Raw genomic sequence first — 18885 nt, 5'->3', positions numbered from 1 at the left:
TTAAGGACAAAAATGCAACAGTTGTATTTGTTCATCCCATTCATATCTAGGTGTGAATTACTTAAAGGATACTAGTTTTCAAAGAAATTAATTTATTGAAGCACAATAATGACAACAAATAATAATCATATCTTCATATATGATTTTAAAATGTGTTCACAGTCACATTTTCTAGTAAGAGGTAGTGGGGTAGTGGAAACAACTATTTGTTATGCATTTTCCTACCTCTACCCTGTCGCAAAGACGTTAGACACCTGTGATTCCATGACCCCCAAATGTTTTTAATTTTGAGTTGTCACATTATGATAATATACTAAAAGGAGAAGCAAGAAATAATCACTCATATAAAATAAATACTATTGTTTTAAATAGAGCAATGTATAACTTATAGCATTCAGCTATTCGCCTTAGAGGTACTTTATCACTTTTTATTTTATTTTTTTAGAGTTCTTTATAGCGCGAACTTGAACCGAAGGAATCAGGTATCAGAGCGCTTTACATGAGCACCAGTTACAGTACACAAGGACACATTAATTTCTAATGAGGTCTATTTTTGTACCTTTCTTATTTGAAATACACATTCAGGCCCAGATGAACACATTTTTCACCCAGCGCAGCATAGCGCCCAGAATATTTTCGAATCTACCAAGATTGGCTTTAAAGTGGTGTTGCTCCGGCTGACAAATCTCAAAGGGGCTGGCATCATGGTACATTTGTGAGTGTTCACAGTCTAGCATAGGGTTTATACTGGAGACTTACCATTCCAGAACGAATTCCTATGTGTAATAAACTCAGAAGGCTCCAGTGCATGGGATATGTGTTGTGCACTGCATTCCATATGGAATGAAATTATTTTTTTTGAAAAAAAAGACAAATGTTACCTTGCTTGAGCCTTCTTCTACTAGGCAAAGCCTGGTCTTGCTATGCTTCATAGAGCCAGCTTTACGTCAGAACCTGTGCATGCTTGCATTGATCCACCCTAGAAATGCCACCTTCAAGCCACAGTTTGTGTGATCTGTAATGTGCACCTACCCATTGGAACATACCTTTTGCTCTGAATAGTAAATAGCATGCGCCACTTTGTAGATGCTTGCACAGGCATAAAGCCTTAGTAAACGTCAGCCTTCTTCTCTTTCCAACAAACACTTCCATCTTACACTATTTCAACAGTGTGGCACAATTTATTCTATTTACAAAAGTGTTGGTTGTCTAGGATCATCATAATGATATGAAAAAAAACTTTGTTGTGAGCCGTAGCTGGTAATCTTTTATTATTTACCATGGTAGTTTTCTGGTACAAAAATGTATGCTCATTGTTGTGTGCTGTACCGGCAATTAACAAAACTACTCTAGAAAAATGTTTTCCTGTGCAAATCTTGGTGAAGAGTTTACTGATTTTGTAGTCAGTAAAATAACTTGAATCTCAACACCTGTTACTTTTTTTGTGACAGGGAGTAACCTTATATAAATCAGTATTAATCCTCCTTCAATAGGAAGAATGCAGTCCGAACTGCTGGAATACATACCCTCTAAATGGAACAACAGCAAACCCAGTAAACCTATTAGTTCTGTGTCTCTAGGATGTTAAAAAAACACAGTTAATTACTTAAGTGGAAAAACAGGTCATGCAGCCGCAGCCCATGGAGGTATGTGTGGTGGGGTGGTGGGGCCGGGTTGGGTGGGATTTGACAGGTGACCACGAAAATGAAATAAATAATTAATTTTCCCTTGTCTTCATCTGTCGACATACCCCTCCTCCCCCACCCGACCCCAGCGCTCTTACCTGCACGGGCCGTGGCTGAGTTCATGCCATGTTTTCTGTTGGAGCTATACATGCTTGTCAGTGACACTCTCTCAGAGTCATGTTTTACCTTTGACCCCTACATGTGTCCTACTTCTGTGCATAATCAGGATTCACTACACCTTTGGTTATCATGTGGTGCTTATTGTTACACAATGTGCCTAATAATAGGGTTGGGCCATTATCCTGGTATCTAGATGATGTGTCAGAGAGAAGGAAGGGTGGTCCGTAATTGTCAGTGCAACAAAAATCATCTATTAGCAATTGTGAATTTACAAAATATTCAATTTCTTTCTTGAGTCAACGTTGTGCAAATAGTCCATGGAACTGCAAGTTTTCTAACAAAATGTAAGGATTTTGGGGGCTTAAGTTCATCATTTAGTAACACAGGAAACACAAGAGGAGCACTGAGAACAAAGACAGCAAGAGGAACAAGAAGAACTAGCGAGGAAAGAGGAGAAAAGTTTGACAATGATCGCGGGGAGGGACAGCGCCAGGACGATCCACTGGATGATCAAGATGGAGAATGTAAATAGGTAGACGGTTCTGTTGCAGTTCGTGTAGTTGGGGTACAGCGGGAAAGTCCAGACGCTCCCTGTTGAGTGAAAAATCGGAGATTCATCATATCCTCAACACTGATCTCAGATCCTTGCCGTCACATTTTTAAAATAATCCTACCTTTTCGACTAACCCACATTTCCACAAAATCCATGAATGCAACAGCAACCTTGTGTCACTTAAAACTCTACTTATGTGTATAACTCTCTTTTCCTGGCATAAGATGTAATCTCCAGAAGGTACATTGATACCAATGATAAAACTATGAATCTTTCAGTTAAACAGTTCAATAATATGAGATTGAAGACAGTGTATATTCAATTTACATGAAAAAATGTGACCAAAGACCTCTAACGCATGAGGGGGGGGATTAGAGGACAGTAACATTAAATATTACAAAATATACGTGTAACATTTCACTTTAAATATTTACCATGGAAATAACAGAAAGCATCAGGATGCATTTAGATAACGTAATCTTTTTGGCGAAGAAGTTATTCGCAATCAGGAAGTCCCAGGAAGCAGTCATGGGGTGGCTACAGTAAAACTGGTTGCACCTAAGCAGTACTAAGTGAGATGTGTGTCAGATTAAATAAAATCTCTCCGAAGTCCTTCTTCAGGTGTTTTCACTCACTCGGGGCAATCTCTGACCCCACTTATAAAAGTTTGAAACTTTAAGGTTATTTTTTATGTTAAAATGGCTTTTTATCAGTGGTGAGTAAAGTAAGGCTCCGTTTGAAATACTTTTTGAGTAGGATACCTTGTTTTTCCCTTTATCGTAGAGCTCGGCCGACAACTGATGGTAAACTCCAGTTTATGATTTAGAATAGAATTGTCATCTCCGTGCTGGAAAAGCTGCTTGGAAACTTCAGTCAGTATGGTAGAGACCTAGTCCAATTGTTTTGAGAAAAAAAACTCACTCTAGCCCAGTAGATCACGTTGGCTTAACACGCCACAATCTGCATCTCATGATAAATAATGTACTTTTCAACTGTTAAATCTGGCTTGCCAAATTTTTATGAACGGTGTGGACTATATGGCCCCTGGTAATTAGTGAGTGCTGTAAACTCTATACAACTCAGAACTCCGCCCCTTGCTCAAACTCTGACTCGCCCACCGCCAGGGCCTGCGGAGGAACTACACGTTTTGTGCTTATGTTTGAGTTGTGATCGATGCTGGGTTCCTCCATTCCAGTGAAGGCCTAAGTACATATGTACCTATCTGCCTTTATAGACCATTGAATATTTACTGAATGAGGGTGTCAAGATTCGAGAAACAGACAGGTGCCAAACTCACTGCCCTTATCTCCGCGAAAAAAACTGAAACTCTTCACCTTCTCCATTTACTTCCCTCCCTACCCAATATCCCCTCCTGGCCAATCCACAGCACCTCCTATAAATGTATGCAGATCTCAAAGATTTTTCTTCTATGGATTTTACCTGCCCACACCCAATTTGTAAGTTAACCAGACCTTTTTTTAAAGCTGCATCAGTCAGTACTAAATATCTGCCCATGTAAAGCACTGCGATAGCCTCTGGGTCTACATAAACCCTATGTAAATAACTTCAATAAAATGCAAATAATAAGAGATCTGGAAGCATGAAAATACAGGTATTTGGAATCAATTTATGGAATAACATGCCACTGGAAATTTGACTTGGGACACATATATCATATTTTAAACGATGCTTCAAAAAATGACATCCAGCTCAATTTTAGCAACTGCTTTAAGTGCTCTTAAATAAAAAGTACACAATGAATCTGAGTTTTTTACATATATATAGAATGTATCACTTTTCTTACCTTGCCCAAACATTTTAATCCTGGTGGGTATTTTATGTTGTGATGTTAATAAATAGCACAACTAGCCATTCAGAAACAGGAGCCTATCAGTTCACTTTATCTGTAAGTATATTGATAATGATAATCAATATACCCACCTGTTCATGCTCATGCACTATCTTGTAAATGACTTGTTGTGCTGTGCGCTCTCATTTTGAAGCCATTTCTTCATCCACCATCTTATGGATGGCACTTTGTGTTTATAAATTATCATGCAAATGGACTGCTAATTTCATTAGTAATCTTGTGATTGATAGCTTCCAATTGTTTAATAATACCCGTCCCTAGAACTGTACGACATAAGTAAAGGTATTACCTGTGATAAGCCAAGCAAACCAAAAGAGGCTCAACAGTGCAAGGATGCCATAGACAAGCTTATTTGGCCTCAGTCCAGCCACAATAGATAGGAGGGACATGACGATGACAGTGACGCCATTGACGATGAGGTAGATAGGGATGAAGCGTTGTGCTGGGCATTGTTGCAGATAAACAGAACCTGTGAGTATGAAAACAACAGATCAGTGAAACATCTACATTAGGTGTTGCATTACAGAGCAATTAAAAATTGCCAAAGAAATCTTCAGTAGGGTGGCTGATATTTTGTTTGATCTTCCACCAGGAAATAACACATTGCCAGATACTCCAGACTCACCTGATAGAAGGAACGAGTCTTATTATAGCCCTATAGCTCCCCGTAGAGGGCTATACCGGCTATTAAAGGCCCTCTCCAGCTTTAAAGGCCAGAGCCGAAGGCAAGGGCCTTTAACAAGGGTGAGGGACTTTAATAGCCGGTATAGCCCAGCTACGAAGGGCTATAAAGCTATTAGAACATTCTGCCACTAGAGGGCAGAATGTTCTAACAAAAAAAAACAAAGCCTTTTGGGAGCGTGAGGGGATTGAAATCCCCTCCGGCTTCCTGAAGCATTTGTGAAACATTGGAATGTTGGAGCTCCAGGCTTATACCAGTCATCATAAGCCCAGAGCAGTCCATTGTTTTCAATGGAGCTCCCAACATTCCAATGTTCTAATAAACTGTATATAATGCAGACAGTATGGCCTCAGACCTCCAAGACACTAAGCACATTCCTGGACAAAACCATGCTGGGATTTCCAGTTGTGTGGTTTGTTGATGAAAGACTATGGACCTCCTTTCAAGTTAGGTCAGTTAAGGCATTTACCACACTTGGTAATGCCATTATCCACGGATGAGGTATTTACCAATGCAGTTATGGTAAATGCCACCTCTTCCTAGTTTTCATCCTGCAATGAAGACGTAACATGGCAAAATATTATGGTAGCACAACAAATTCTGGTTTGCTTGAGTTTCAGTTCAGGGGGGACCTGTCTTGGCATTTCGGACTGGACTGTTCCTATTGGAGCAGAGCTGTGGTTGATTTGCATGTAGCTGGGTCTAAACTGAATCGGCATTGTGTGCAAAATAACGAAGGATTGGGATGCAGCCTGAGTGATTACAGTGCCTGATATTAATTCAAGCATTCCATTCAGCACTGTTTTGTATGCACACAAAATTCCACATAATTTGGCATTTCTAAAGGCATTTTCTTTAATTTATTCCATTAGGGAAAACTGTGAGGGTATGTTTAAAACATACCCAGAATCCCCATCCCTTAGTTTACACGGGATCAGAATTTAGCAATGAACTTGAAATGGGGGCCTAAAGCAGTTTGGCTTAAAACATATGATTTAAGACACCTTCTGACTTGACTCTGGTTTTCCTTTTAGACCACCTGTGCCTTGTCACCTTCTATTTCTAATTATTTTCTCCTCCCTTTCTCCAATCCTCATCCCCACCTTTGCTTTATTCTTTTGCTCTCATTCTAGCCCTCTTCCAATCAATCATTTCTATTGGACCCTCTCTTTCTCTTTCTTTCTCTCCCTGTCTTTCACTCTCTCCTCTCACTCACATTCTCACTCTCTCTTCCAACCGCTCAGTTTCATGTTCTAGCTAACTCTTTCAATCTATTATTTTAATTGTTTTCAAAGGCTTTTCTTATAACTAATCGGATCGTTTTAGGATCACATGACAATCCATGACTCACACTACTGCCTCAATTATAAGTTGTGAGGCATTATATAACACCTACAATCACACCTCAGAGTTCTCACAAAAATGTGACACGAAGAGCTCATGCTTATCAGCAGAGTCATAACAAGAATGTCAATGAAATCCTATCCTATGCAAATTGTAGAGTCTATGCTTAGGTTGGTTGAATCTAAACACAGAAACCAACGTGATTCCCTTCCGATGAGTTACCTGCAATACTTTCAAGAGCTGAGATGAGTCACATCCTGAATATTGGCAGAGGTTCCCTCAACCTCTTGCCTTTGGATTACAGTTTGGGAGGTGAGAACTATTGTTAAGAGACACTCAATTAATTCACTATGACAGCTCTCTTTAGGCTATGGGCAAACATTTAAGTCCCTACTGGCTACTCATACATTTGTCTCAGTGCATTTTGGTGCTTGCAGTTCTGTTCTTCTAAAAGAAAAAAAAGTGCTGAAGGGCGAGTCTCATTGGGGTTTTGGCCAAAAGAGGTATTTAAAAAAGAACTATCCAGAGATGTTATTTGGGCCTGTTTCCAACAGAGACTACTTTACATGTATACATGGATTTATTGAGTTTCAAAACACAGCAAATGGCCAACAGTCAAGAGATATCTCCTTTATAGGGTGAAATTAAGAATGCCTTACTTGGTGGAGAGTTTGGGGTGGACCAGTCACCAGAGATAACCCCTTGGTGGGGTGTAGAATGGACTTAATGATCTACCACAAAACAAAGTGTCACAACAGTTTGTCTCGAGTTCTAATAAAATCTTTCTTAAAAGAGATGGACAAAGATCGACCATTTCCTAGTTTATGAGGTAGAGCCCAAATCACATGTCGTACACCAAATAAGGCATTACTTGCCAACAGGTTATAAGTATGTATCCATTCAGCATAAAATATTCTTTCGAGGGGTGGTATCTCCTAATCTCATGAGGTGAACTGGAAAAAGGGATGAAAAGAGGATAGAAAAAGGGATGCATATGTCAGGGTGGAGGGGAGACGAAAGAGTACAAGGAGGCAATGAGATCCTTTGATCTTACCAATGACAATTTCAGCGATGCTCAGTGCTATCCAAACAAGTGACATTAGACCAAGAAGCCATTCTGAAAAAGAAGAAAACATATCAGTCTCTGAAATGCCTACTGCTGCTCATCTGTGATACTAAAGGTAGAAGCTATTTAGAAAAGTTAAATAAACAAAAAACAACTTTCAGAATAAACATTCAGTCCCTAACCACCTCACCTTCTCGCCAACAACATGGTAGCATCAAAAACAGAGCTGATTTAAGGGCCATCCGGACCCCACTTATTTCTGTAATTCTCATCTCTTCCTGTCTTATAATTCTCAGCTCTTTACTTCTTGTAATTCTCAGCGAAACATGTTTCAAGTCACACAGCAAGTGATTTTTGTTTTTAATTCATTTCAAACATATTTTTGCATATTTATTGCTCTTTCCTATTTTAAACAGTGAATTATAATTTCTAATTGCCAAATAAATTCATACCATACTGTTACTCTACTTTGTGAGTTAAGAATTCATTAAAAAAAAATCGCCAGTACGCGTTTCAATCTAGGTTTCATTACCTGTGTACTCTTTGAAGGCAAGTCTAGACATCCGACTCAATATGTGCCGTTTGTTCTAAGAATATATCAAAGGAAACCCCAGATCTCTCTTCTATGTTGTTACTGAATCGCAAAATTGGTTTGCGATTCAGTATGTGGAAGGGGAGTGTTTAGGGCATCCCTTCCAAATAGCGATTCACAGTGGTATGTAATAATGTTTTGGGACAAAATTTCGTTCACAAAACATAAATATTGTACCTCCAATTCAAAGTTGGTAGCAGCCTATTCAAAATTTGAATGGATACTATGGGACCACTTTCCCTTTGTGAACGTGACACAAATATTTTTTTAAGAGCCGGCATAGGTCCCATAGACCACTGCGTACTTTAAAAAAAATGAATTTTAAGTGTTTCATTTTTTTCTTTTGAAACATTCCATTTTTCATGAAGTTAAATGGCTGCATTTCAAAGAAAAAAGTGTTGAATTAATCAAAAGCAATCACAGACAAGGTGGTCTGCGGACCCTAGCAGGCCACCATCCCTGTGATGGCTATCATTCCTAATGGGTCGCAAAGTGCGGCCTATCTCATTAATATTTATGAGGTGGGTCCGTTTATGACCCATTAGGAATCGTTAATTAAACTCAACAAGTTTCATACCTTAGAAATAGTGTTTTCCTAACTAATTAGGAAATCACTATTGGACTCCACCATCACCCCATGAAGGCAATTATCCATACAACCACATACATCAGTGTGACCACAGCAGGGCTTATCTGTGGCTCCCACCCCCATTATGCATTAAGTTAAAAACGTTTTGTATCATTTAGTAGGTGATCTATTCAAGCAAATCTAGCTAACCAGCTGAAAACAACCTTCTTTCCAGGCCCCAGCCTCAACAAATAACTTCTGTAAATCATTGATTGAATACTAACACCCAAAGCAGTGGTATCCATTCACATAGAAGAAGTAGTGTCTGAGGGACAGATTCCACTTTGGGAATGTGGGCTATTGGGAATGAGGAGCTGCCAGAGTTCCAAGGTACTGCTGCATGCACCCAGCCAGGCATTTGCCAAAAGCATACTCTATGTTTTGATTGCAGCTCCTGCTCCTTTTTAGCGCAGGAAGTGGATTGATAAAATAAAATGTTTTTTAAGAAAGTAAAGACAGGGATGAGGTCCTCTGCCTCTTGCACTCTTTCATTCCTACCATTCTGCACCATTCACAGACAGAAACCTGCCCCATTGATGTTAATAGGACAGGATTCTGCAATCCTACTGAATGTTCATTTTGTGCTCAAGAGTAATATATAGAAAACGAAGTCGAAAACGAAGGTACGGTAACAAGGCGTTCGGTGTGTTCCATCAATTCCTTGCAATTCAGCCCATAGTAAATCTGGGCCTGTATAACAAATATGGTGGCTTTCCCTCTTTTTAGAATGGTGCACCTTTAACCCCTTCGATGCTTGTGATGGAACCATTCCGTCATCAGTCACGATTGAGCTGTGCTGATGACGGAATGGTTCCGTCACGACCACACCCAGTTAAGGAATGTTCAGCACGGGAGGGGAAATCGGGGCAGCATCCAAGGTGTTAAAAAGATGCGCCATGCGCAAACAGGGAAAGTGGGCAATATTACCATGAATGCTCTGCCCCCTGGGCAGCCGTGAACTAGTGCTGCCTTGGGGGCAGCGCATCCAAGAGAAGTAAAACACAGCTGCTTCCAAGCCGCTCCGTGTTTCACTTTGCAGGTGGCACCCGCTTGCACTTTCAAGAGGGGTGAGAGATCCCCTTGCAGGTTGGTGCAGTGAGTGACTGCACCCGCCTACAAGGGGATGTCAGTGAGGTCCATGGGACCCCCTTGCTCCCCTCTAAAAGGCTGCCTAGCAGGCGACTCCGAAAGTCATTTTTGCCTCTTGTCTGCGTCAAAAATAGGGTGCAGGCACAGAGGCAAAGTGATTCCCTCATTTGCATGGATTCACGCCTCCGTACACATGAGGAAACACCCTCTGATGATAGCACTGGTGTTCGATGTGCGCCAGAGCTATCTGTGATACATAATGGGCCGCAGAAGCATCTGATGCCCCTTCTGTAATACCAAAGTGTCCCGGGTGCACCAAGCGGGCGCACATGCCCTTTGCACCCCTGAGGCACTCTGTGTAATACTGCTCCATGTCCCCAAAACCACAGGGACCTGGAGACTGCAATGGCCGGTCATCTGTGAAGATGTTTGTGCCGCATGGTATGTCAAGGCATGAATGGAGGGTGGAGACTCCATCACTGATCCATTCATGGAAAAGCTCAGCAGTGACTACGCATGAAGGTGACACTAATTCATGTGCATTTGTGAGAAAAGCAGTGACAGGAAACTTATTTTTCCGAATAGAAGGATTTCCATTTCCAGAGGAACTCAACCATCAAACACCAAGAAATGTCCAACACCAAGAAAGCCCCAAAATGAAATGATAACCTTAGTTAATTGAAATGCAGCAAATTAACCAAATACTCACTGAAACACTGAGCGGCACAGCAACAGCAACTCTTGACTGATGTATCCTGTGCAAACATAAGGCAGTGATTGCATTAGAACTGGGATCAAGCTTGGCCTTGAGCAGCTTTGGGTCTGCTTTTTACTAGCAGGGAGCTGTGATAGGCGTGCCTTCATGCTGCCTTTAACCATGAAGAGCCACTACTGAAATGCGCTACGAAGCCTCAATAAGGGTGCGCTATACAAATGCTAGTTAAAAATAACAGTAAAGAACGAGATGAATTTGCAACTGAGATATCTGTGTGTGCTCATGCTGTACCACACGTCCTCTTTGTATTTCATAGTGGCATTTGTGAGCATCGCATCTGCCCTTGCACAGCCAAGAAAGAATGTTGTGGATGTGAAAGAGAACCACACTTCCAATCTTTACTTTCAAGTATACTAGAAGCCCTTATTGATTCCATATTGATACTTTTTGATGTTTTTTTTTTACATCTGTCTATTTACCTGGCAGTCCTGATGCACTCCGTCTTGGGCCATGACTCTGTTGTTTGTCGGCTTTCTTCGGATTCAGTCCCACGGCACACCAAGGATGTCCTTATGAGCCAATGATTGACTGTTTTTCTTGTTGGCCGACCTGCAGAAAAGTTAGGATTAATTAGTTTGATAATCCCAAATGCACAACTTTGCTTGGCAGTTTAGCTCAACTCCACTCTTTCTTCCTTTTGGTCTCCCTTGCCATCTCACTCCTGAGTGCCTTGAACTCTCTTTCTTTGTTGTCAGTGCTTCTTTCCCTGTTTTATGCTGCATTCTGCCTCTTTCTTTCACTCAGTAGCTTGCTTTACCTTTCTTGCTCACTTTTCCTTTGACTTGTATGTCAGAATATCGACCAAAGAACTATCAACTACCAAAATATTGCGGAGGTAGGTTCCAGGGTGGAGGTAGAAAATGAAAATACCTCCACTTTAACCGTAAATCTGATCACACCCAGCATGCCAAGTGAGCAAACATTCCCTTCAGTGAATGTTGTTTAGCTTCTCATCCTCCTTCCATCAATTCATACATTTATGCTTTACCCATTTAAATATTAATTCAACAATTCATCCATCCTTCCTTCCTTTCCTATCGATCCTTACAATCTTTCCCATCTGCCCAGTCTTTATCCTTCCCGCTGTTCACCCTTTTATCTGTTGACCATTTCACTCTTCCATCTATCCTTGTGCTCTTCCATCTTCCCACTCTTTCATGCTTCGATCGATCAATCAATCAATCAATCAATCAATCAATCAGTCAATCAATCAAAGTACTTGTAAAGCGCGCTACTTACCCGTGGGGTTCCCAAGGCGCTGAGGGAGTGGGGGGGTGCTGCTACTGCTCGAAGAGCTAGGTCTTGAGAAGTCTTCTGAAGGCGAGTAGGTCTTGGGTCTGCCGTATGTGGGTAGGGAGGGTGTTCCACGCCTTGGCGGCGAGGTAGTAGAAGGATCTGCCACCGAAGGTTGTTCGTTGGATGCGGGGGACAGCAGCCAGGGCGAGGCTGGCGGAGCGGAGCTGGCGGGTGGGGTTGTGGAAGCTGAGTCTGCTGTTCAGGTAGGCTGGTCCGGCGCTGTGGAGTGCTTTGTGGGTGAGGAGCAGAAGGGGATCCTCTTGTCGACGGGGTGCCAGTGTACGTCTCTCAGGTGGGGGGTGATGTGGCTGGGACGTTGATGGTCAGTCGGGCGGAGGTGTTTTGGATACGTTGTAATCTTCGTAGGTGTTTGGCTGGGATTCCTGCGTAGAGTGCGTTGCCGTAGTCCAGTCCGCTGCTGACGAGGGCCTGTGTCACCATTCTTCTTGTTTTGGTCGAGATCCACTTGTAGATCCTGCGGAGCATGTGGAGGGTGTTGTAGCAGGAGGAGGAGACGACGTTGACCTGCCTAGACATGGAGAGGTAGTAGTCGAGGATGAATCCTAGATTGTGTGCATGGTCGGTTGGTGTTGGTGCTGCTCCCAGTGTGGTCGGCCACAAGGAGTCGTCCCAGGCTGAGGGGGTGGGTTAGAGGATGAGGACCTCCATCTTGTCCGAGTTCAGCTTCAGACGGCTGCTCCTCATCCAGTAGGCGACAGCCTTCATTCCCTCGTGAAGCTTGGTTTTGGCGGTGTGTGGGTCCTTGGTGAGGGAGAGGATGAGCTGGGTGTCGTCGGCGTAGGAGATGATGTTGAGGTCATGATGGCGGGCCACTTGCGCGAGGGGGGCCATGTAGACATTGAACAGCGTCGGACTGAGGGATGAGCCCTGGGGGACGCTGCAGATGATGTAGGTGTCTTCGGATCAGAAGGGTGGGAGGAGGACGCTCTGAGTTCTGCCGGAGAGGAAGGAAGTGGTCGAGTCAAGAGCCTTCTCGTGGATTCCGGCTTCTAGGAGGCGTGTCTTTAGAGTGCGATGGCAGACCATGTCCAAGGTGGCTGACAGGTCCAGGAGGATGAGGGCTGATGTTTCTAGTTGGCGCCTGATGTCTTCTGTGGCGGCAATGAGGGCAGACTCGGTGCTGTGGTTTCATCTGAATCCGGACTGGGAGGGGTCCAAGATGTTGTTGTCTTCCAGGTGGGCGGCCAGTTGTATGTTGACGATTTTCTCGATGACCTTTGCGGGGAACGGGAGCAGGGAGATGGGCCGGAAGTTCTTGAGGTCCTTGGGGTCCGCTTTGGGCTTCTGGAAGAGGGCATTTATTTTGGCGTGCTTCCAGCTTTCAGGGAATGTCGTTGTTTCGAAGGAGATGATCATCACCTTCCTTAGTTGGGGTGTTATGGCTGCGTCTGCTTTGTTGAATACGTGGTGTGGGCACGGGTCAGACGGAGATCCTGAGTGTAAGAAGTTCATGACCTTGCGTGTCTCGTCATTGTTGACGTTGTACCAAGAGGTCAGGTGGTTGGTGCTGGTGGTGTTCACAGGTGAGGTGGAGTCTGGCATAGTCAGGGCGGTCGTGGTGTTGAAGTTGTCGTGTATGTCAGCGATCTTGCGGTGGAAGAAGATGGCTAGTGATTCGCACAGTTCTTGTGAGGGTGGGATGTCGTTGGCGTTGGTGCTGGGGTTGGAGAGTTCCTTAACGAGGCTGAAGAGCTCTTTGCTGTTGTGTGCGCTGTTATTCAAGCTGTCTTTGAAGGAGGATCTCTTGCCTAATCTGATGAGGTGGTGGTGTCTGCGGGTGTTGGCTTTGTGGGCTGCGTGGTTGTCCGGTGTGCATCGTGGAGCCATGTCTTCTCCAGTTTCCAGCATGCACGTTTCGAGGTCTGGAGCGCGTCAGTGAACCAGGTGGCTCTCTTGTTGGTGTGGCTGTTGGAGGGTTTCTTGAGCGGGCGAGGGTGTTGGCGCAGTCGTCGATCCACTGTCTGAGGTTTCAGGTTGCGGCGTCTGGGTTGGTGGGGTCGGTGGGTGGGTTCTTGGTGACAGAGGTGATCAGCTGGTCTTCGGTGACTGCTCCAGCAGCGGCAAGGCAGCTGTTGGGTGCAGTGGTGCGTGGATGGTTTCTTGCAGGTGAAATGGATGCAGCGGTGGTCGGTCCAGTGGAGTTCGGTGGTGTGCTTGAAAGCGACGTGGGAGCCTGTGGAGAAGACGAGATCCAGCGTGTGGCCAGCAGCATGGGTGGTTGCGGTGATGAGACCAAGGTTGGTGAGGTTGTTGATCAGGGTGGCGGAGTTGGCGTTGTTGTTGTTCTCGAGGTGGAAGTTCAGGTCCCCGACGAGGACGTAGTCTGTGGAGGCGAGTGCGTGGGTGCTGGCGAGGTCGGCGAGGGAGTCGCTGAACTGAGCCCGGGGTCCGGGGGGGTCTGTAGATGAGTGTTCCTCTGAGGGTGGTGTTGGGGTCGGTGTGAATCCGGAAGTGCAGGTGTTCGGCGGTGTCGAGGGTGTCGTCTGCGTGGGTGGCGACCTTGAGGGTGGACTCGTGGATCCCTGCGGGATGGCTATAGCGATGTCGGGCGCCGAGAAGTCGTTCCACCAGGTCTCGGTCAGGAAGGCCACGTCTGGGGCGGAGTTGTCGAGCAGATCCAAGAGCTCGACGGCGTGTTTGCGCGCGGAGCGGGTGTTGAGTATGAAGCGGAGGTGGTCGGGTCCAGTCCTTGGAGGTTTGGTGGTTCTGTCGCAGGTGAAGCTGCAGGTGTGGCAGGAGAAGGGTCCATGGGTCAGTTTGGGGGTGGCCTGGAAGCAGGTGTGGTTTCAGCCGGCGTTGAGTGCGTGGAGGGTGCTGGCGTCGTAGTGGATTCTGGTGTCGTGGCGTTCGCGGGGTTCTGGCTCTGGGCACGGTCCATGCGCGGATGGGCTCAGATGGGCTTTTCGGCCTGCAAATGAGGTGGCTTGGGAGGGAGGAGCAGCTGGGAGGCGGGAGCGGGGAGGCGAATGGGTGTGCAGAGGGGTGGGGCCATGGGGAAGCAGCGCCAGGAACGTGCCGAGTCGGGAGCGGCGGGGGGAACTGGTGCACAGGGCAGAGGGGAAGGGAAAAAAATAAACCAGGAACCAAGGAGGTAGCAAGGAGGCAGGAACCAGGCAGTCAGGTGACGAGCAGCGGTGTGGGGGCGACCTGCCTGCAAGCAGGGTCAAAGGCCGCTCATTCAGTGTTTCACCCTTCCATCCTCAAAGGTCGATCCATTCAGTCTTTCACCCTTCCATCCTACTTTTCACCTTTTCTTCATTATATCTTTCGACATTTACTTCCATTCTTGCAACCTTCCTTTGACCACCAGCTCTTTCCTCTTTCTTTCCATCTACCCATGTTTATGTCTGTCATCTCATCCTTATTTTGTTCTTTCTTACTACAAACAGTGGAAAAGCTGATAGGTCCCCTACGTCGCTATCTAGGAGCCCGCCAGTATAAGATAGCCTGGAGAATCTGTAGAGTAGATGCGTCCTTTGTTAAAGTTTCTCTTAAGGCAAGTATCTCGAGAGAATTTGGCACATTCGGAGCAGAATCCTTCTCTGTCTCTACTTCAACCCACCTAGGCCTCTGACTGGTCAGACACAAATGTACTTTGATGTATGGCACGGTTTTATTGTATTACTTAACTTGTGCTATTTTTGAGTACGTAATTCATCCATTTTAAATGAATAGTTTTTACTCTATAGATATCAAAGTATAACATTGTGCTGTTTGGGTTTATTGTTTTTTTTTCAATCTAGTGCTATTACTGAGTATGTAACACATCCTGAATTGTTTTTATCCTTTTATGGTATGATGTATTTGTACTTGCACTGATGAATTGTTACTTTTATGGTCTCTGACCGAAATAAAGTACCAAAATGAAATGAAATGATTGACTCAGTTAGAATACAAACCACCTTAAACCGTGGGAAATAACTGTCTATAGACTTCTGCTTTAGGTTTGAGACACTGGGTTACACTGAGAACCTACCGATTTTCTTAGATTCCTCTGCATATCTTTAGGGACACTGAGTATATAGTTCACTGGTCACTTTTCTAGAAACACTTCTTCTAACTCTGAACTAATCCTACCCGAGAGATAGATAGGAACTACTTTCACCGGGTTCAAAAAACCTTGGAATACAGATTCACAGAAATATCCCCAAAACACTTTTAAATAGCACATGCATCTATAAATATTACAGATCAATAAGATGAAGGTCGTTTTACTCACACTCTCAGGAAAATTCTTCTTTTTGGAAATAGAAATTAAGCACGCAATTATCGTCTCATCAGATTTTCAACACAATAATAGTGCACATTCCAAATGTAGTTTGTTGAAAACTAAAAACAGTCGCCATCTTACAGCAGCTTCAAATCCCAACATGGCAGCAACCCTACCCTCCGCAGACCAAGAGGGAACAACCAAGCACTTACCTTCCTGAGGATTGTTGGCAGAGAAGGTGCCGGGCTCTTTCAGTGCTGGTAAATGTGTGTGCCTCGAAAGAGGTTTTATAGCACCGCTGCCACATTGCCCAATATGTAATTAACGGCACACACCCCACACGAAAGCTCATGAATATTCATCACCTGAAACAAAACAATGAAACATGCGGGATACTGAATCAGGAATGTTAAACAGGAAAGTCACGTTCATGCTATCAGCCCGACCAGGACAAATTCCGCAAATTGATTAGGTACAAAAAAATCCTAGAAACAATGGATTCTTAAATACATCACCCACCGACACGTGAAACTCGAGCAGCACATTCGTACTTCCAAGCAAGGGCTACATTCGAATTCTGTACTTTCTGGTAGACACTTTGAGAGTGACATAGAACCAGCTGCGAAATGAAGGCTTTTAGCAAAGAAGCAGGGTGATCAAGGGTTCTATATTCTTGTCGATATTGGGGATATGTTTTCTTCCTTCTGAGGTGCCCATTTAATGCCATTTGTTACACCATAGTGCGCTGGAGACTGTAATTCCCATTTAAAACCTACAATGTCCTTGGTTCAGACAAGAGGTGGTATCGCCACTAACTCTGATACTGTCATGGAGTGCCTACTCTGTTATGGTGGTCGTCAATGACACCATAGAGAGAAGAGTGTCCCTCCGAATGCATCGCCTCCTTTGAAAGTGGGGATGTGGGAGATCATACAGTAGAGCGCCATATTTACCCAAGTCCTAATGTTTTAGGAGCAACTTAGGGTTCCCACCCTCTGGAGGCCCTCAAGCTCCCTCACAGACTAAAGCTGTAGGTGCCTATGCATGTGTACTGTGTGCACAGTCTAAAAAGTACTCACAGACTCAGTGCCCCTGTGGCCAGCCATCGGATGTGACTGCATCCATGTGAGGGGAGGGTCTTTAACCCCTTCACTGCGGCGGCTATTCCACCGCAGTGCTAAGGGGGCAGGGCGGAAATGCGGCGGGCGCATGCTGGTGATGGAACCGCTCCGTCACCAGCGTTTGTTGCGCTGTGCTTATGACGGAGCGGTTCCGTCATGGCCCCGTCAGCACAGCGCCACCGCGGCGGATGACGGAGCGATTCCGTCATCAGCAGGGAAGGGGTTAAGGTCACCCCACAGTCACACCAGGATGCTGGCAATGTATGTGTGATCGGTGTCTAGTTTTTCTCCTCCGGTCCTCCTTGCACATTTGAATGCTGCCTTACTAGGAGTATGCGCATGTGCAAAGGGAATTCCCTCATTTTCTTGGGGTACGGCTCCGTAAATCAGAGAGCACTCTTATTTCCAAGGCATGAATGGGCGCTACCCTATAGACTTTCTCGTGGTCAGTATTACTGTGAGAATTCTTGTCTCCACTTCAGTAATATCAGATGTCAGAGGGTGTGCAACCTGGGGTTTCACTCTGCACAATTTATGCAACTTGCAAGAATGGAAAGGGGCGACCACTCGGTCCCCCCGAACGTATGGCAGAGTGCCTCGATCTCCCCGGGAAGCCATTTTGGGCGGGAGGCGCGTCTCGGCTGGTATGCCCGAAGCGGCGTAGCCGGGGCGCGCTTTTTCCCGCCCTAGAGTGGGCTGGCCTAGACACTGACGCGGCCGGCCACGCCCTCGGGGCAGGCAGGGGCGGGTTTACGCCCGCCCTGAAGATGGATAAAAAGGGACGCAAGACCAGAAGACATCCTCTTGTTCCTGTGCTCTGAAGCTGCACCTCCTCGCTGCACGTGAGCTTGAGACGGAACGAAGAGCCAATTTTGAGCGTTTTAATCGTTCTTGTTTGTTTTACAGTTACTTTGTTGGAGAATGCCGAAGAAGATGGGAAAGCGCATGACTACTGACCAGATGCTGCGTGTTCTCATGAAGGAGATGTCCGAGCTAAAGAAGCGGGTGGACAAGAATGAGGAAGGGGGTCCAAATCGTCCTTTGGCGGGAGCAGCTCCGGGAGGGAAAAACAAGAGGCCCAGAAGGGGGGCAGCGGGTGAAGACATCCCGGGTCCCAGTGCCCCGCTCGAGGCTCCAACTCCCGTGCCGGAGGAGGGGAATCCAATTCCCGTTGTGGTCACCCCCGTGTCCGAGGACGATATGCCGCCCGAGCTGGCAGCACAATTGGCAGCGTGGTTGGGAAAAGGTAACGAGGGCGCCACGGCTGTCGAGGCGCAGGCGCTGATAAAGCAATTGCGTGAGAAACGGGAAGCAGCCAAGGTGCCCGTGCCGGCTGCAGTAGGGGACAAGACACCAGGGACGATTGCGACCACAGAGGCAGCGTCAGGTGCAGGTAAGCGGCCATTGCCGATCGCAAGGGATGAGTCAACACCCTCTCGGAGAGAAAAGTTGGGGCAACATGTTCCTTTGGCAATTAAGGAAAAGATTTGGGCGGGGGAGTATGTGAACATTTTCTCACTGCTTGTTGATCATTATGAGGTAGAGCATGTAAAGAGTCAGAAGGATCTCATGCATCCGAGTGTTTGGCGCGCAAAAATGGCCGCCTTTAAAGTGAATGAGAATATCGGCAATTGGGGCAATGCTTGGGGAATCTTTACATCAATCTTGGGGGAACGTAGACCTGAGTTGCTTCCCGAGTTCCCAATCTATCAATCACGAATCATGGGGTACTCGACATCGCACCAGGGTAATCATTGGTTCTGTTACGATAATCTGTTCAGGAAGGAAAAAGAGCATAATAAAAGTTTAACCTGGGATTGTTATGATTCCTTG

At 45.2% G+C, this 18885-nt stretch overlaps 1 protein-coding gene across 1 annotated transcript; it reads right to left on the bottom strand.

The window, feature by feature from the left end:
* Nucleotides 1-172: 172 nt before the first annotated feature.
* Nucleotides 173-16188, bottom strand: LOC147668295 (transmembrane protein 272-like). Its single transcript, XM_086948631.1, has 6 exons — nucleotides 16144-16188; nucleotides 10824-10953; nucleotides 10339-10384; nucleotides 7309-7371; nucleotides 4518-4697; nucleotides 173-2396 (listed from the first exon to the last, which is right to left on the bottom strand). The coding sequence occupies exons 2-6, from the start codon at nucleotides 10854-10856 to the stop codon at nucleotides 2176-2178; spliced, it is 543 nt and encodes a 180-aa protein (XP_086804757.1). The 5' UTR covers nucleotides 10857-10953; nucleotides 16144-16188; the 3' UTR covers nucleotides 173-2175.
* Between the last annotated feature and the right edge of the window lie 2697 nt (nucleotides 16189-18885).

This window comes from Lissotriton vulgaris, unplaced genomic scaffold (assembly GCF_964263255.1).
Source record: "Lissotriton vulgaris unplaced genomic scaffold, aLisVul1.2 SCAFFOLD_1140, whole genome shotgun sequence".
In the NCBI taxonomy this organism is placed as follows: Eukaryota; Metazoa; Chordata; class Amphibia; order Caudata; family Salamandridae; genus Lissotriton; species Lissotriton vulgaris.
This window is presented reverse-complemented; position numbering and strand designations above follow the sequence as displayed.